The sequence below is a fragment of the Mastigoproctus giganteus genome, chromosome 6, assembly GCF_048544385.1.
Source record: "Mastigoproctus giganteus isolate SK-2022 chromosome 6, ASM4854438v1, whole genome shotgun sequence".
NCBI classification, from domain to species: Eukaryota; Metazoa; Arthropoda; class Arachnida; order Uropygi; family Thelyphonidae; genus Mastigoproctus; species Mastigoproctus giganteus.
This window is the reverse complement of record NC_143580.1, coordinates 23,692,771-23,708,078: the sequence shown is the minus strand read 5'-3', so window position 1 is coordinate 23,708,078 and position 15,308 is coordinate 23,692,771. Positions and strand designations below refer to the sequence as shown.

At 35.7% G+C, this 15,308-nt stretch overlaps 1 protein-coding gene across 4 annotated transcripts in view; it reads left to right on the top strand.

Annotated features, from left to right (window-relative positions):
- unk (RING finger protein unk) overlaps nucleotides 1-15,308 on the top strand; it is a 308,416-nt gene that overhangs the window by 73,444 nt on the left and 219,664 nt on the right. For 3 of the 4 annotated variants that reach the window (XM_090375033.1, XM_090375034.1, XM_090375032.1), the window contains exons 3-4: nucleotides 12,671-12,954; nucleotides 14,661-14,796. In XM_090375033.1, the coding sequence (XP_090231159.1) occupies nucleotides 12,671-12,954; nucleotides 14,661-14,796 (420 nt within the window). The remainder of the gene's footprint in view (nucleotides 1-12,670; nucleotides 12,955-14,660; nucleotides 14,797-15,308) is intronic. The other variant, XM_090375035.1, reaches the window with a different exon arrangement.

Sequence of the window (15,308 nt, the reverse complement as noted above, 5' to 3'; positions counted from 1 at the left end):
GAATTTTTAAAATTAGCAATAGCATTGATAGTTCGAATAATTAACTGATCTGCTTTTACCATAGTGATTCTGTAAAGCTTCTGAAAGGTAAGAGAGCCCCTGCAGGATGTCGATCATTAGTGCTAAATTAGTGCTTTAAATTTTGAATAAGAAATTCAAAATTTAAAAGTCCATTGCAGATGATTAAATAATCCTGGATTATTTAACTTCTGATTCAAAATGTTTGCACAAAGCAAGATAATTTCTCCATTCCACATCAAGTTCTTTAGCAATCATCCTTAATTCGCACTGGCTTTTTGAAGATTGGTGATAGTTTTTCTTTTTTTAATTATTGCCTGTATCCATTATATTTTAGAACATTTTTTTTAAAATGTTCTAAAAAATGCTCGACAAAGTTTCAAAATCTTTCGTACGTTTAATCTTCGTAAAGTTTATATAATATCTTAGTTGCCTCAATCCTACCCTCTCTACGTTGCTACTCTCACTAGTTCTTTGAATACAGTGAAAAATGTCGGAATCACACGGATATTCAGCTACTGTGACCATGTAATCATAGACAGGAGAAATTTAGTGGAAGGCAAGGATCACTCACTTCTCCAAAAAACGTACGCTCTCCTTTCCCAGAGTAAAGGGGAACCACAACACAGGTTGACCAGAGGCTATAATCCGTGTCGAGATTCTTCTTAATCCTCTGACTGGCTGTGGAAAGCATATTGACTAGCATGACTTCTCGGTATGTGACTGCAGAGGTTTTACGGACGCCACTAAAATTGTGAAATGGTAATCTCTCACCCTTAATTCTCACTTTCTAATTACCTAAATTGCCTAAAGGCTAGAGGTGAGAGCAATTCATACACAATTGTCTCTTCTAATCTGTTTGTTACATGGAAATTTTCTTCGTTCACCGGAAACTATTTAAACGTAATTACCAAGGGGGAATAAAAAAAAATTCGCTATAAAGAAGTTGGTTAAACAGAGGTCCAACTGTAATTATATCAAAAATGAAGCAATTTTAAAATACATAACCGATTGATTGCGCCATTAAAATAGTGGAAATGGGGCCCCCACTTGCCCAACTGTAGTTTCGGCTCTAGATACTCAGTAATTGTGCATTTAGGATTTCATTTGTAAAATAAATGATCGTCTCAACAATGGGCTCCCAAATTTAAAAAAAAAAATAACAATGGGCTCTCGCGAGCCCTCTATAGCTCACCACTGGGAAGAGCCCTTTAGTGGTCTTTGAATGCAGGCCCAAATTTTCCGACTATGTCACTGCATCAGCATATAGTTTACTCAATCCATTTAAAACCTTAAACACTTCAATCAGATCTCCTCACAGGTATCTAGCTTTCTGGAACCACAAGTTGGTGAACCAAAGGCTTTTGCAGTAAGAGTACTCTTTTGCATCCTTGACTATTGTTACTCTTCTCTGCACCTGTTCCAACAGATCCATTTCATTCTTAAAATGAGGCTTCTACACTTGTATGGAGTACCTAAGATGTGTTTAACCACTGTTTTATGCCATGGGATAGTCCCCATCTTATCCCTGTTGGCAAAATACCCGTGTATTGAGAGGAATACCCCATGGACACTGCTCTACATGGACTAATGTTATTAGTGGAGTCCCCTAGGGTTCGGTGCTGGGTCCATTGTTGTTTTGTGTATTTATCAATGATACCGATGAAGGTATATCAGGCTTAATGTCCAAGTTTGCAGATGATACAAAGATTGGCAGGGTTGTTAAAGACTACTGCAACAGGATCTAGAAAAGTTAGGCAGATGGGCTGAGAAGTGGCAACTGAAGTTTAACATTGACAAATACAAAGTACTGTACTACATATGGGTAGCAGTAACCCAAGAGAAACGTACCAACTGTATGGTACTACACTCAGGGAGGTGGTGAATGAAAAATACCTGGGGATAATTGTGCAGTCAGATATGAAGTTCTCTGATCAGTGCAGATGGGCAGCAAGAGCAGTTAATGGAGTTTTGCCAATGATATATAGGAATTTTTCTAGAAGGGATGAGGGGGTGATTATCCCTTTGTTATTAGGCAATGGTCAGGTCACACCTTGAGTACTGTATACAGGTCTGGAGGCCTCATTTTAGGAAGGATATAGAGTTGCTAGAAAGAGTACAGAGAAGGGCAACAAGATTGGTGAGAAGAACAAAGGGGTGCACTTATGAAGAAAGGCTTAAGTTCTGCAAGTTGCAGCATCTGGAGACTAGGCACCTGTAATGTGATGTGATCTGATTGAGGTCTATAAGGCCTTGAATGGTTTGAGCAGGCTCAATGCTGATGAGATACTTCCGCTTGCTCAGATTAAGAACCTGAGGGTACATAGATTCAAATTGAGGAAAAACAGTGGTAGAATAGATGTGTGGAAGTTTGCCTTTAGCCAACAGGTAGTTGATTGCTGGAACAGACTTCCATCTGTTGTTGTGGAAGTTGGTAGCTTAAATAAATTTAAGGCTGAACTAGACAAACATTTGGAGTGACTGGATGGGTGAAATGGGGAGTTTTTTTTTTTTTTTTTTTTTATAAGCTTGCTTTCTTGCATAATATGCCTGAACTAATGCTAATGAAATGGCCCAGGAACTTGTTTGCACTGCTCAGAAGACTTCTTCATTTCAGACTGTATAATTACCCCTAGCTCTTTTTGAAGAAATTTTAATCAAACATTTTGTTCCCCTCGTCATTCTTAGATTTGTAAGTGAATGGCAAAGTATGCATCTACATAACACAAAGAGGTACACAACATTTGAAAAAAGTGGTAGAGAACCATACTATTAATTCTTAAATGTTTACAAATTCAAAACATTTTTCAACATGTTTTGAATTTCTAAACATTTCTTAGATACGTTATCTTAATAAATACCTTATCTTTATGCAAAAAGGTTCCTCTGTTAACATTAACAATGTAGTTTATATTTACATATTGTAAAGAATGTGTTGCTTTTCTTAAGTTCTTTTAGTGCCATGGTGTGCAAGAAAATCAAAATGTGGGAAAGTGAAAGTTTAAGCACTTCAATCCACACAGAATTAAACCTTTTTATTTAATTACTAAATAAATAGTCTTTCTCTGACTTATAGTGTATATGACTTGCAACAATCTGGACCTACAATGATCATTTCCAGAAAAAAAAATTTACATATTTTATGCAGCTGTGACACTGCTATACTGACTATCCCAGCTATTTGCACAGTGGGTGTCTGCACAGGTAGCCCATGAAATTCCCTAAAATCATCAGTTTTGAGTTATATGCATTTTTCTAACAGTTAATTCTATGTATTTGCATTCAAAAACCTATCTATCCATGTACAAAAATCATGCCTACAGGGACAAAAAAAAAAAAAAAAAAATGGAGAAAAATCCTTCTGATTTGAAGCCTGGCAATAGACTGAGACAAAATAAGAATTTCCAGTGTATTAATTCTTATCAAGGAGACTCCTGGCAACTTATTTAATGCATATAACATGACATATCTGATCAAATGATGACAATGCTGACACTCCTAGATGATGGGCATTCAAAAGTTATATATGCTATAAAGAAATTAATGACACATAAAACAAAATATAAAATAATAATAGTTTAATAAATAAACAATTAAATAAAAAAATAATGATAATAATAATAAATGCATTATGTACATAAAAACAATGGGCTTACAATCAAATCAACTTATGATGTGTGATTGTTTGAACAGAATTACATCTTAAGTCGAGGAGTGTACAGGTAATTCTCAGACATTTTTGTGATACTTTCTGTGCCATTTCTTCAGTGACTGCAAAACAGGAAAAGGTTGGTGATTAAAGTATGCTGTGCATTATTAATTTAATTTTGAGCTTACTTGACCACCATTAATAAATACTGTATTTTAAATCAATTAATAGATAATTTATTAAAATTGATAAAATAATCGTTAATTAAGATAAATAATTACCAGTGTGTCTGTATTGTTGTCCATATTAATCATCATGAACTTCACACTAAAACATTGATTTTGATTATCCAGCTACATTTATGAGAATTAAGCTGCTGTAAAACTAAGGTTAAGATCTCCTGGTGCCATCATATGTTGGGGCCGCTTTTTAGACCTGGTGTCCTAAGGGTAAACTTTCTGTCTCGAGGCAATTATTTTGGATCTGCTTAACCTGGTAGCCACACTCTGTCTACTCTTTCCTTATAGCTGACACTCCCAATACCTTTCACCAAAAGTGTTTTTATTCGAGATTAACCACTGTTGAAAATTCCAAAAGTTATCATACAAATAGGAAAAAATGCAGGATCCCCATTCTTGATAATTATGTGTGTATATTGGAAAAACAAGAATTCAAAATTAGTGGCATCTGTCTTGCATAAATTTATCAATGCACACCAGATTTTGTTTTATAGCAGCACTTCCAGTTGGTACATACTCTTAGGTTCAGGTTATTGGTGAGTCTAGTAGGTATACAATTTCAAAGTGCATATGTTTTTTGACCTGTGTTTCTCTTTCTGACAAAGATAATTCCCAAATAAGGGAGGAAAACATGTCAAAGCACTGCAGAGGGATTCTTAATTTAAAAAAAATATAATAATAAAAATGTTTTTGATATTAAAATAGGTATTTTTTTTATAGTTGTATTACATAACGTTGAAAAATAAAGATGGCATCAAAAAGTGAATAATTTTTAATTATTTTTTGTTGAATTTAAGTTATATAGCTGGGGTAGCATTTTCCATGTGTGCGTGATTCTCAAAAAAAAAAAATCGACATCACTGCTTAAGGGCTAATTGCGCAGGAAGGTTAAGAATTATGATGTCAGTAGGGATGGCAGGGAGGGGGGGAAAACACTTAAACACTTATTCACCCATCCCTTACCTTACAAGAATTTGTCTGGTTATTGAATTTATTCAAACTATTCACTTTCACAACAACAGATGCAAGCCCACTCCAACAATCAACCACCCACTGGCTGAAGGCAAATTTCTGCACATCCAATTTGCAATCATTCTTCCTTAACTTGAATTTATACTCTGTCATTTGTAGTCTCAGCAAGAGGAAGAATGCCATTCACATTCAGCTTACTCAATCCAAGGCCTTAAACACCTTGGTCCTTGAGGCTGTTGCAGACATTCTCTCAGATATGCCAAACAAGCTGTGCTTGCTACCTGGGAGTCTAAAATGCTGATGGAACTGTTGTTCAGGTGACACTCAAGTCAAGTGGATCTAATTTCGGCTAAGTCCAGACAGTCTGTGACAGACAAATCCTCTGCTTGCACCTTCATGATGATGGGATCATTAGTAATCCTGGGTGGTCACCCCCATGCGCAAGCACACTGTGGGTGACCACCCAGGTGTGAACCAATGTAAGCAAGGGTCGAGGTGTGGCGTCCACACCACACGAAGGAATGATACCCCTCTGTGTTTCCAGGCAATACTGGGTGGTAGATGACTCTCATCAACTGGTGCAATACCACCACATTGCTTAAGGCTTGACTTGGTGGAACCCATGTTTAATCTCCAGAGCAAAGTTCCTCTCAACCCTCCCCATCTCTTTAATCATGCAGTATGATTGATGCCATGATGAACACCATGGTGAGATCCAAACTTTCTTACATTTTGAGGGTACAGCTATAAAACGGTGTTCACAGGCCAGCCGCTAGTTAGTACACCGGACCGAACCAATTGGTACCTCTCTAGAGGGCTTCTGGATCAGCTAGTGTATAATCTTGCTGCCTCTACTCTGCCAGATAGTAACTGGAGGGAGTCAGAGTGGTGTGTATGCAGGGGACATTATCGAGGCCACGTTATGACAAATATCTGGGTATATTCTTACCATATCCAAATATTTCATTACTTTATACGGCACATCCCCCCCCTCCTTTTTCTTACTATTGAATACATCATGAATTGTCAAACTAATAGAGAAAACTTACCTGCGAAAAGCTCTAAATCTCCCAAACACTTCTATTTCATTTCACAAATATACATGGTCTCAGTTCCAATCTCAACAATGTCCATTTCCACTTAATCTGCCAAAACCTATGTACTTTTTCAACAGAATCTCAGTTATCGGTTGATTCAACCACTGTTCATCTCAGTTGCCCAAATTATTCGCTGTATGATTCCTTTTGCTTCAAAGGTGGTACTTGTGCATATATCTGTTCCGATATTCCCTGTCAGAGACTTGGTAATTTGGAATCTCCTCTTTTCAATCTTCTCTGGCTTAAAATCTTGCCACCTCATTCTGTCAAATTCATCTGTTATCTCTACCGTTCTCCCAACTCCACTAATCACTTGGAACTCTTTGACCTCCTCTCTTTGAACTTGGCTTTCTCCAGTCCAACTTTCCTAACACAGGCGCCTCCGTAGCCAGGTGGGAAGGAGCAGCAGTGCGTAGCACCCGCTTCTTGATTAGACCGGGGTTCGTGCCTGTCACCACCAAATACGGAGGATGCGGAAAGGTCAGGAATGACCACCGCATATTCACGGAGCAATATGGCCTTAGCTGCTAATGCTCCTAAAAACCAAATAACTAACTAACTTTCCTAACAGTGAGGTAATTTTTCTTGGTGATGTTAATGTTCACAACTCCAGCTGGCTTTTGTTTTCTAGTCACACAGATCCAGCTGGTTGAGATGCTGAGGTTTTTGCAATTATTAATGACCTCGCACAGATTATTCGTTTACCTACCAGAATACCGGACAATCCTAACCATACAGCAACACACTTGATCTTTTTTCTCACAAACAACCCTTCTAAGTACACGGTTGAAGTGAGTGGTCCTTTAGGCACCTTAGATCACAACTTGGTGATTGTCTCTTCTCCAATGGAACCTTTATCTCATGGCTATTCCCAACCTCGTGTTGTTCGGCATTTCAAGAATGTAAAATGGGATGACCTACGAGATTTATTTTGTTCTTTTCCTTGGTTGGATTACTGTCTCAAAACTTCTGATGTCAACGTTTGATCAGATCATATCAGTGAAATTATTCTTGTAGGAAAATCTCATCCTTTATCTAAACCTTCGTTTTCCAATAAATATGCTGAGGCTGTTCAAGAGAAGAATGTTGCATATCATAATTGGCTTGTTTCCAGTTCTTTAGTTTCATTTTCTGCCTACACCAGAGCTCTCAACAATTGTAAAGCACTTATTAATCAGTCCAAACTAGATTTTGAACAGGTTAAGAGTAGAAAACTTGCTTCTTGCCCTTATGGTAGCCGAGCATTGGTCTTTTGCCAAAGCTATTGGGTGCAACTTTTGCCCATCTCTGCTCCCACCTCTGTCAAAACCAGATGGTTCTATTGTCACTTCAGCCATGGATAAAGTTGACCTGCTAGAATCCCATTTTTCTTCCAATTCATGTATTAATGATCTTGGTAAAAAAACCTCCCACCATTCCCAGCATGCTTCATTCCATGCCTCCTGTGGTCTTCCATTAAAAGGATTTTGAGAAATCTTGATGCTAAGAAAGCTCCAGGTTCTAATTGTATTTCTCCACTTGTTTTCAAATTGTTAATTGATTTCTCCATTAAAAGAAATCAATTAACCAACAACTCTTAAACAATCTAGAAACCTTCTGTCTGATCAACGATCGCCAGTATGGATTCCGTAAGTGTCGATCCACTGGTTATATTCTGGCTTATGTTACCCATTTATGGACGAATTCAATGGAAAAGTTTGGTGAAACACAAGCAGTTGCTCTTGACATCTCAGGGTTTGAATTGTGTTTGGTATAAGTCTTCTAAACAAGCTTCCATCTTATGGTTTTGGTTTGCCAACTGTTTTTTGTAATTGGTTATCAAGTGTTCTCTCTGACCACTCACTGAGGGTGACGATAGATGGCTCTGTCTTCTAACTTCTCCACTAATGCTGGTGTCCCCCAAGGTTCAGTTTTTTTCCCCCACTCTTTTCCCTCTTGTATATCAATGACCTTCTTCCATTGACCGGAAATCCTGTCTATAGTTTTGCTGATGATAGCACATGCTTTCCATTTTGAGAAACCTCGCCCTGTTCAATCAGCTTCAACTTCTTGAATATCTGCTACCAATTCCTTAAATGCTGATGTCCAGGTAATTCTCCAGTGGGGCAAAGACAACTTAGTTTATTTCAATCCTTCTAAAACACAGTCCTGTCTTATATCTCGCAAAAAGGATTCTTCTGCTCCTATGCTTATCTTTGGTGACACTCCGATTTCTAGGCAAGAAGATATATTTCTTGGCAAAAGCACATTACAAATATTACTTCCTCTGCATCTAAAAAACTTGGTTTTCTCTTTTGCTCTCTGCGTTATTACTTTTCTTCCAAACAGCTGCTCACTCAGTACAAATCGCAAATCCCCCCTAACGTGGAATATTGTTCCCACAACCGGGGCAGTGCCCCTAAAACCTCTCTCAGGCTTCTAGATTCCATTCAGAAGAGGGCAGTTAGGTTAATTATATGACTTATCTCTAACAGAGTTTCTCCGCTCTGTCACATAGACATTCTGTTTCTGCTGCATGCTTTTTCTACAGATACTTCCATGGCCACTGTTCTTTTGTATTGGCTTCTATAATTCCCGCTTTCTTTCAAAACAGCCCAAACACATGCTGCCAGAAGCGAACATCCATTTACTGCCAACTTCAAACTCGCAGAACCAACTTTTCATCTTGTTTATTCATTCAACTGCCTTTTTCTGGAACAACTTTCCTTCATATGTATTTCCTGAAAATTACAGTTACAGCTTTTTTTTTCTTCTCGACCTCCAACCCATGCATGGTACTAAATACTATAGGTTCTAATACCTCTCGTGTTTGGGGTTTTCATAAAAAAAAAAAGAAAAAATCAGATCACCCCAATGCCTAGTTTATAGATGCTTTTAATTTGCAGAACTGAAGCCTTTCTAGATGAGAGCATCCATGTGGTTCCTTCAGTAATTTGGTTGCCCTACTCTGAACCCATTCCAGGAGATCTACATCCTTCTTAACTTGAGACTTCCAGACCTGTATACAATACTCTTAAGTGCAGCCTAACCATGGCCTTGTACACAGGGATAATCATCTCCTTATCCTTGCTAGCAAAGTTTTTATATCATTGACAAAACCTCCTGAGCTGTCTTGTCCGCATGTCTGCACTGCCCAGAGAATTTCATATCTGACTGTACAATTACCCTAAGGTCTTTTTTAATTTCTACTACCCTGAGTGTAGTACCACACAGTTGGAACAGAACTTTGCATATGTCAATGTTAAACTTTAATTGCCATTTCCCGACCCGTCTACTGCATTTTTCTAAAACTTGTTGCAGTAGTATACTATCAATACTGTCATTAACCATCCTGCCAACCTTTGTATCATCTGCAAACTTTGACATTAAGCCTGATATATATCTTCATCAATATCACTAATAAATGTTGAAAACAACAATGGACCCAGGATTGAACCATGGAGAACTCCACTAATAACATTAGTTCACAAAGAGCAGTGCTCATTGATAACCACTGTCTTCTTCCACTTAACCACCCCTTTATCCACAGCAGTAACTTGTCCTTAATGCCACATTGCTCCAGTTTATACAGCAGTCTTTTATGTGCAACAGTATCAAAAGCCTTGCTAAAATTCAAGTACAGTCAGTTCTGCTATAACACGCATTTTCACGTGAATTTGCTCAAACAAAATTAATATATTAGGGAAAAATGAGAGTATAACCAAATTTTTGTGTTTGCTCATGTGTGATTTCATCTGCGAGTAACACTAAGTAAACGCAAAACCCAGCACCAAGCTGAACGTAGCAACCTGCGTAGCAATACATACAAGTTTATGAAGCTTAAAAAAATGTCAAATATGTGAGAGCTATATTTCCCATATACTGTAATTGTATTGGCCAGATACACACTGTCGTCATTCACTGTATTCACAAGATAACAGGTGATATTGTAGGCCAACTCATGTTTTCAGGAGCTCACATTTTTCTGTTTGAACAAAAATTTTGTGAGGTGTGATAGCGTGAGCAGAGGAGCACATTTCTGGAGGTCACTACCATAAAACAATTTGCAGTTCCCCATTTATTGGGCTTTTCTGTTAGTGCAATCTAATTATAAATAGGAAGTAAACTGGATCTTTACTTTATTATGGTGAAATGTGTTTTCCCCTCCATAAAATCTTTAAATCCTGTATAATGAACATAAATAAATTTTCAGAATCTTCTCTTCATTCCTATTTTTTAAGTTTTGTAAACTTGTCTCACTTGTGCATCTCGTGTTTGTTGTTATTGTTTGCTTATCTTTTTTTTTTTTTTTTTTTTAAATTTTACAACCCAAAAAAAAAAAAAAAAAGAATATCTGTGAACAGAAATATATCAATCAAACTTTGTATCTTGTCAAGGTAAAGTGCTATATTTACTGTAATATATATTTATTTATTTATTAGAATTTTAAGATGTTTAAACCTGTGTTAGCAATTTTATTGGGTTTCTAACTTTTTTAGTGTTTTACTTACCAGGCTGAACTTTTTTTTTTTTTTTTTTTTTTGAGTTCTGTGCCCCTATGCCTATTTTTTCCTTAAGCCCTTTTGTTTTTAATGCATGAAATCCATAATGCGGAGATTTTTAGCAACACATGTACCGCACTATAGCAGAACTGACTGTATATGATATCAGAATTATTTTTTGCATCCAATTCCTTGGTCACTGCATCATAGTAACCTATCAGATTGGTTAGACAAGACTGTCCTTAACAAATCCATGCAATTATACTGTGACTGCAGCACAACTGTATTCTTATCCAAATGGTCCTGCATTACTTCTTTACCAGTGACACCATTATTTTCCCTGGTACATGTTAAGCTGACTGGTCTGAAATACTAATGTCACCTTTCAAATCCCTCTATAAATTGTGGATATATTTGCAAATCTCCAGTCCATAGGGACTGCTCTTGAATCCAAGGATGCTTTCATAATTATGGCTAAGGGTTTACTCACCTCCCATCCCTTAGAGAAAAGGAAGCTACACTCTCCTTCCCCACCATACCAAATCCAGCTCTAAAAAAAAAGTTCAAAGTTTTCTAGCTGGTGCCATTAACAGAGAAAGCAGCATATTAAATTTGAGCTCTCTGTGGTGAGCAGTTTGTGGAAAAATTAAAAATGCTTAGCAAGTATATGCAAAAGCTGATTCTCAGAACTTAATAATTACTATATCCATATGCTTTATTGTAAGTGTTTCATTAAATACAAATTATAAGATTAAAGTTTATATTCATTTTAGTATAGCATAGTATCATTACTACCATTATGATACGATCTTGCAATTCAAACTTTCCCCTCCTCCAGTCTCCCCATTGGAGGAGGGGAAAATCCTGCCTTTTTCTGACAAATATTAATATCAGGTACAAAAAGAAAAAAAAGTCAATTGTTAAAGCCCTTGAGCCTTTGAAGTGTTTTTGTTTTTTGATTGTTTTAGGGAGTTCCTTGGTGCACTGACTACTTTTGTTAGATTTTTACATTGTTTTATAGTGTATTATATCAATATATGTTTGTGTGTGTGTGTGCTTCTCACATATTGTATAGGCAGAAAAAAAACTGACTCTCAAAGGGAAACTCCTCCTGAAATCAGCTAATTGCAGTCCCAATTGAAGGGGTCATTTAAAGAATTCCCCCATTCTCTAATAGGATTCAGACTCAGATCTTTTCGATTGAATGACAAGTGGTGGTAAATCCATTATATTGACACAAAGACTTTTATATTATGTAGTGCTAGCATTTCCTCAACTCCTACCCCTTCTGCAAGAAATTTTGATACCCACCCCACATAAGTGTGTGGAATTGAAGGGCACATGACAATACTTGTTCTCAGATCTCCTAACCTAAATATGGTCATTTGCTTTTACTTTAAAGTGTATGATCAGTATGATAATTACATATCTGTTCTGGACAAATTAGCATCACCCTCTCCTTCTGCTTCAAGCATTAATACAACAAATAATATGTATAACATATTGTTTGTTTGTTGTGCTAATCAAAATTAATGTCACATAAACTAAATTAATTTTAGATTATTTTTAATACTTATTTTTAATTCACTTTGTTACTTGTATTTAAGAAAAAAAAATTCGTGGACAGAATAAAATATAGTTTAGGTTCCTTTCTGTTTATCGATTTGAGTGAAATCTCAAGGAGTCCTGACCAGAGACTCCTGTAATTTAGCAATGATGGTCCCTGTATCTTTTTTTTTTTTTTTTTTTTCCTCCTATTTTTGTTTAATGGTAATGACTACAGACAGACTAAATATAGTGTTACCAGAATAATAGGTGTTTATAGTGTGTAAATACTGTTTATTTATATACTGTCATGGTTGCAAAGGCGTAAAACTTTGGTGGGAACATGCACATGGAAGCCACCCATCATGCCATTAAAAACAAGCAGATTGTTTGCAAGATAATCACTTCAGTCAGTTGTTTTCTGATTAAATTCTTTTCAGTCCATTGCAGTGAATTTAGTAATAACTGTCATGGTAGGAATTTCATGTATTGCATCAGTAATAAATTTGAATGTCACTTATCCTGGATCATATGACTTTTTTTTTTTTGTTGTTGGTAGGATTATTCAAATTTTGATCAGAAATTAAAAATACTTTTATTTGCATAGAGTATATTTGGAAGGTTAAGATCTCAGTATAGCTACTGTATGTGGGTTTCTTGCCTTTCCAGGTGTTTGTATCTCCACCGCACTGCTGGTGATACAGAACGACGTTACCACTTAAGGTATTATAAAACAGGCATTTGTGTTTATGACACGGACTCAAGAGGATATTGTGTTAAGAATGGACCCCATTGTGCATTTGCCCATGGTGCCCATGACCTTAGGAATCCAGTGTATGATGTTAGGGAAATACAAGCAATGGAGACTGCAGAAGAAGGTCCAAATGGAACACCAGGACCAAATAACCTAGATAAAGAAAGAAATGCACTTAACGATGATCCAAAATGGCAAGGTAATGAAATTTAAAGTGTATACGAGACACTTTACAGAAATATTTGCCTTGAGTACCATCCTGAACAGGAGTATTAATATAGTCTCCTTCAGAAGGTGCTCAAAGCAAAAATTCTTTTCCATTAGTCTCAAGGAGACAAGTGATTTGCTTCTTAACCTGGCATTAGGCACACACCCATTTGAGAAACCATGAATGATCATGTAGGGTACTGGAACACCCTATCATTTGAAGCTTGTGGCATAATCAAATGGTTGAAACATGCCATATAAAAAAAAAAAAAAAAACTTGTAATAAAATAAGAAATATAAATGTAGCAAATTTTGGCCCTATTTTATAACATAAGTCAATGCAGAATGTAATGCTAGATCTGATATTATATAGGCACTAAGTATTAATAGTGAGAAACAAATTCCACTATATTGTGTTAAATAAGCAACAGTTTATTAGCACTGATTGTTTAAGAAATAAAGTATTTCTGAAACATACAGACCCCTTATCTGAGATTTTGTTAACCAAACTGGCTTTCCAAAGTAAAAAAAGTGATACCATACAAAATTTAAAATTTTTTTATATGCTGGTATGCATGCCGTGTACTCTCAACCAGTGTTCAACTGTAAAATAGGAGCTCTGATATTTAGATGCCAAGGTTATGTATCTGCTCTAACTTTAATCGATAGCGACCACGACCATCTTAATATTTTGGAAAACTTTTCTGGGCTCTGTAACAAATGGAATGCTTTGCACATAATATAATTGTGCACTATTGTCTTGAGAAGCTCCAAATAATAGCATTGTAATATAAATAAAAAGTGGTACATTTAGAACTTTGCTTTTAAACAGTTTTATTAAATGTTGTAAAAGAAAATAAGATTACTAAATTTATTAATTTAGTGCATGATGCATATAAATGCACATTTTGTTTGATAAAAACTTTTTAAAATTACTCCATACATGCTTTTTACTGCAATTAGTATTATGTGATAATACTTTAATAAACAAATCCCTGGCATTTATTATTGTATTTGCCCATTCATCTCAGATAATCTAGGTGCACTGTGTTTTCACCCTGAAGTCCTCCCAGTCACTCTGAGAATGAAAATGTGTAATTATTTCTGTGACTGTTATTGCCAATAAACTGTTGTCTACTTAACAACATAATGTAATTTATGTTTCTTACCATTAATGCTTTCAATGTAAGGCTAATGCACAGAGGGACCAAAACTCATGAGTCCTGTATAAATGTAATATTATCACTTGCTAAGCATTCATTTAGAAGGGGGGGGAGTTAGCAGAAATATCAAGCACTTTATCATGCCATAAAACAATAAAATTAGCACACCTGAAAAATACTTGATTTAAGATTTAAAAAAAATTACACCAGTGGTTGCATCTGGGTGCTGGTGACACTGCTTTTGTCACTCATTGCTTGAATGGTCATTCATAAGATGATTTCATTGTTAATTAAACATATCTTACACTGTAAGAAAAGTCTGCACATGATCAACTGTATTTCATTGCAGGAAATATTCTTATACCAATGGGGTGCCGCCAGCAACCATGTGCCTAATGCCAGGTTCAAGTAGTAGTAAACTCTTACTTTTAAAGTCTGTATGCTATAGATTTTTATGTAATAGTAGAATGGAATGTTGCATCACTTTTATTTTAGTTTTAGAAATGAAAAAAAAAAAAAAAAAATTGTTTTTCAGATACCAACTATGTTTTAGCAAACTATAAAACAGAACCATGTAAAAGACCACCAAGATTATGTAGACAAGGATATGCTTGCCCACAGTTTCACAATAATAGAGACCGTAGGAGAAGTCCTAGGAAATATAAATACAGGTTAGTTCACACATTTGGAAGATTAAACTTATTGTACTTTTGTGTAAAATTGAAATGATTGGGAAAGGAGGAGTAAAATAAAATTTTGCTCCTCCCTTTCCCAGTTGTGCTAATAAAAAAAAAATAATAAATAAAAAAATAAATCTCCATTGAAAAGGATTAAAATAACCTCTATATGCAAATGCCAATGAGTTAACATTTCTCTTTGATAACCAATTTAATTATTTAGTTTATTTAATAATTTAGAAATATTAACAATATTTCTCTGCCTTATGATTTGTTTATTTTCTTTTCTAATTTGCATTATCATTATTAGTTGTTTTTGGGATTCTTGGTGCAAGAGCTACTTATTATCATTTGTATTTGTCTTACATACACGTGCAAGACAGAATGCAAGTTTATTACAACTATTAATCCTGCCTATATCAAAGTCTTTTCAGTCAATTTAAGAAATTACTATTGATAGTGGCATATGATACAAGAAAGCAAGCTTATACAGCATCGAAAAAAAA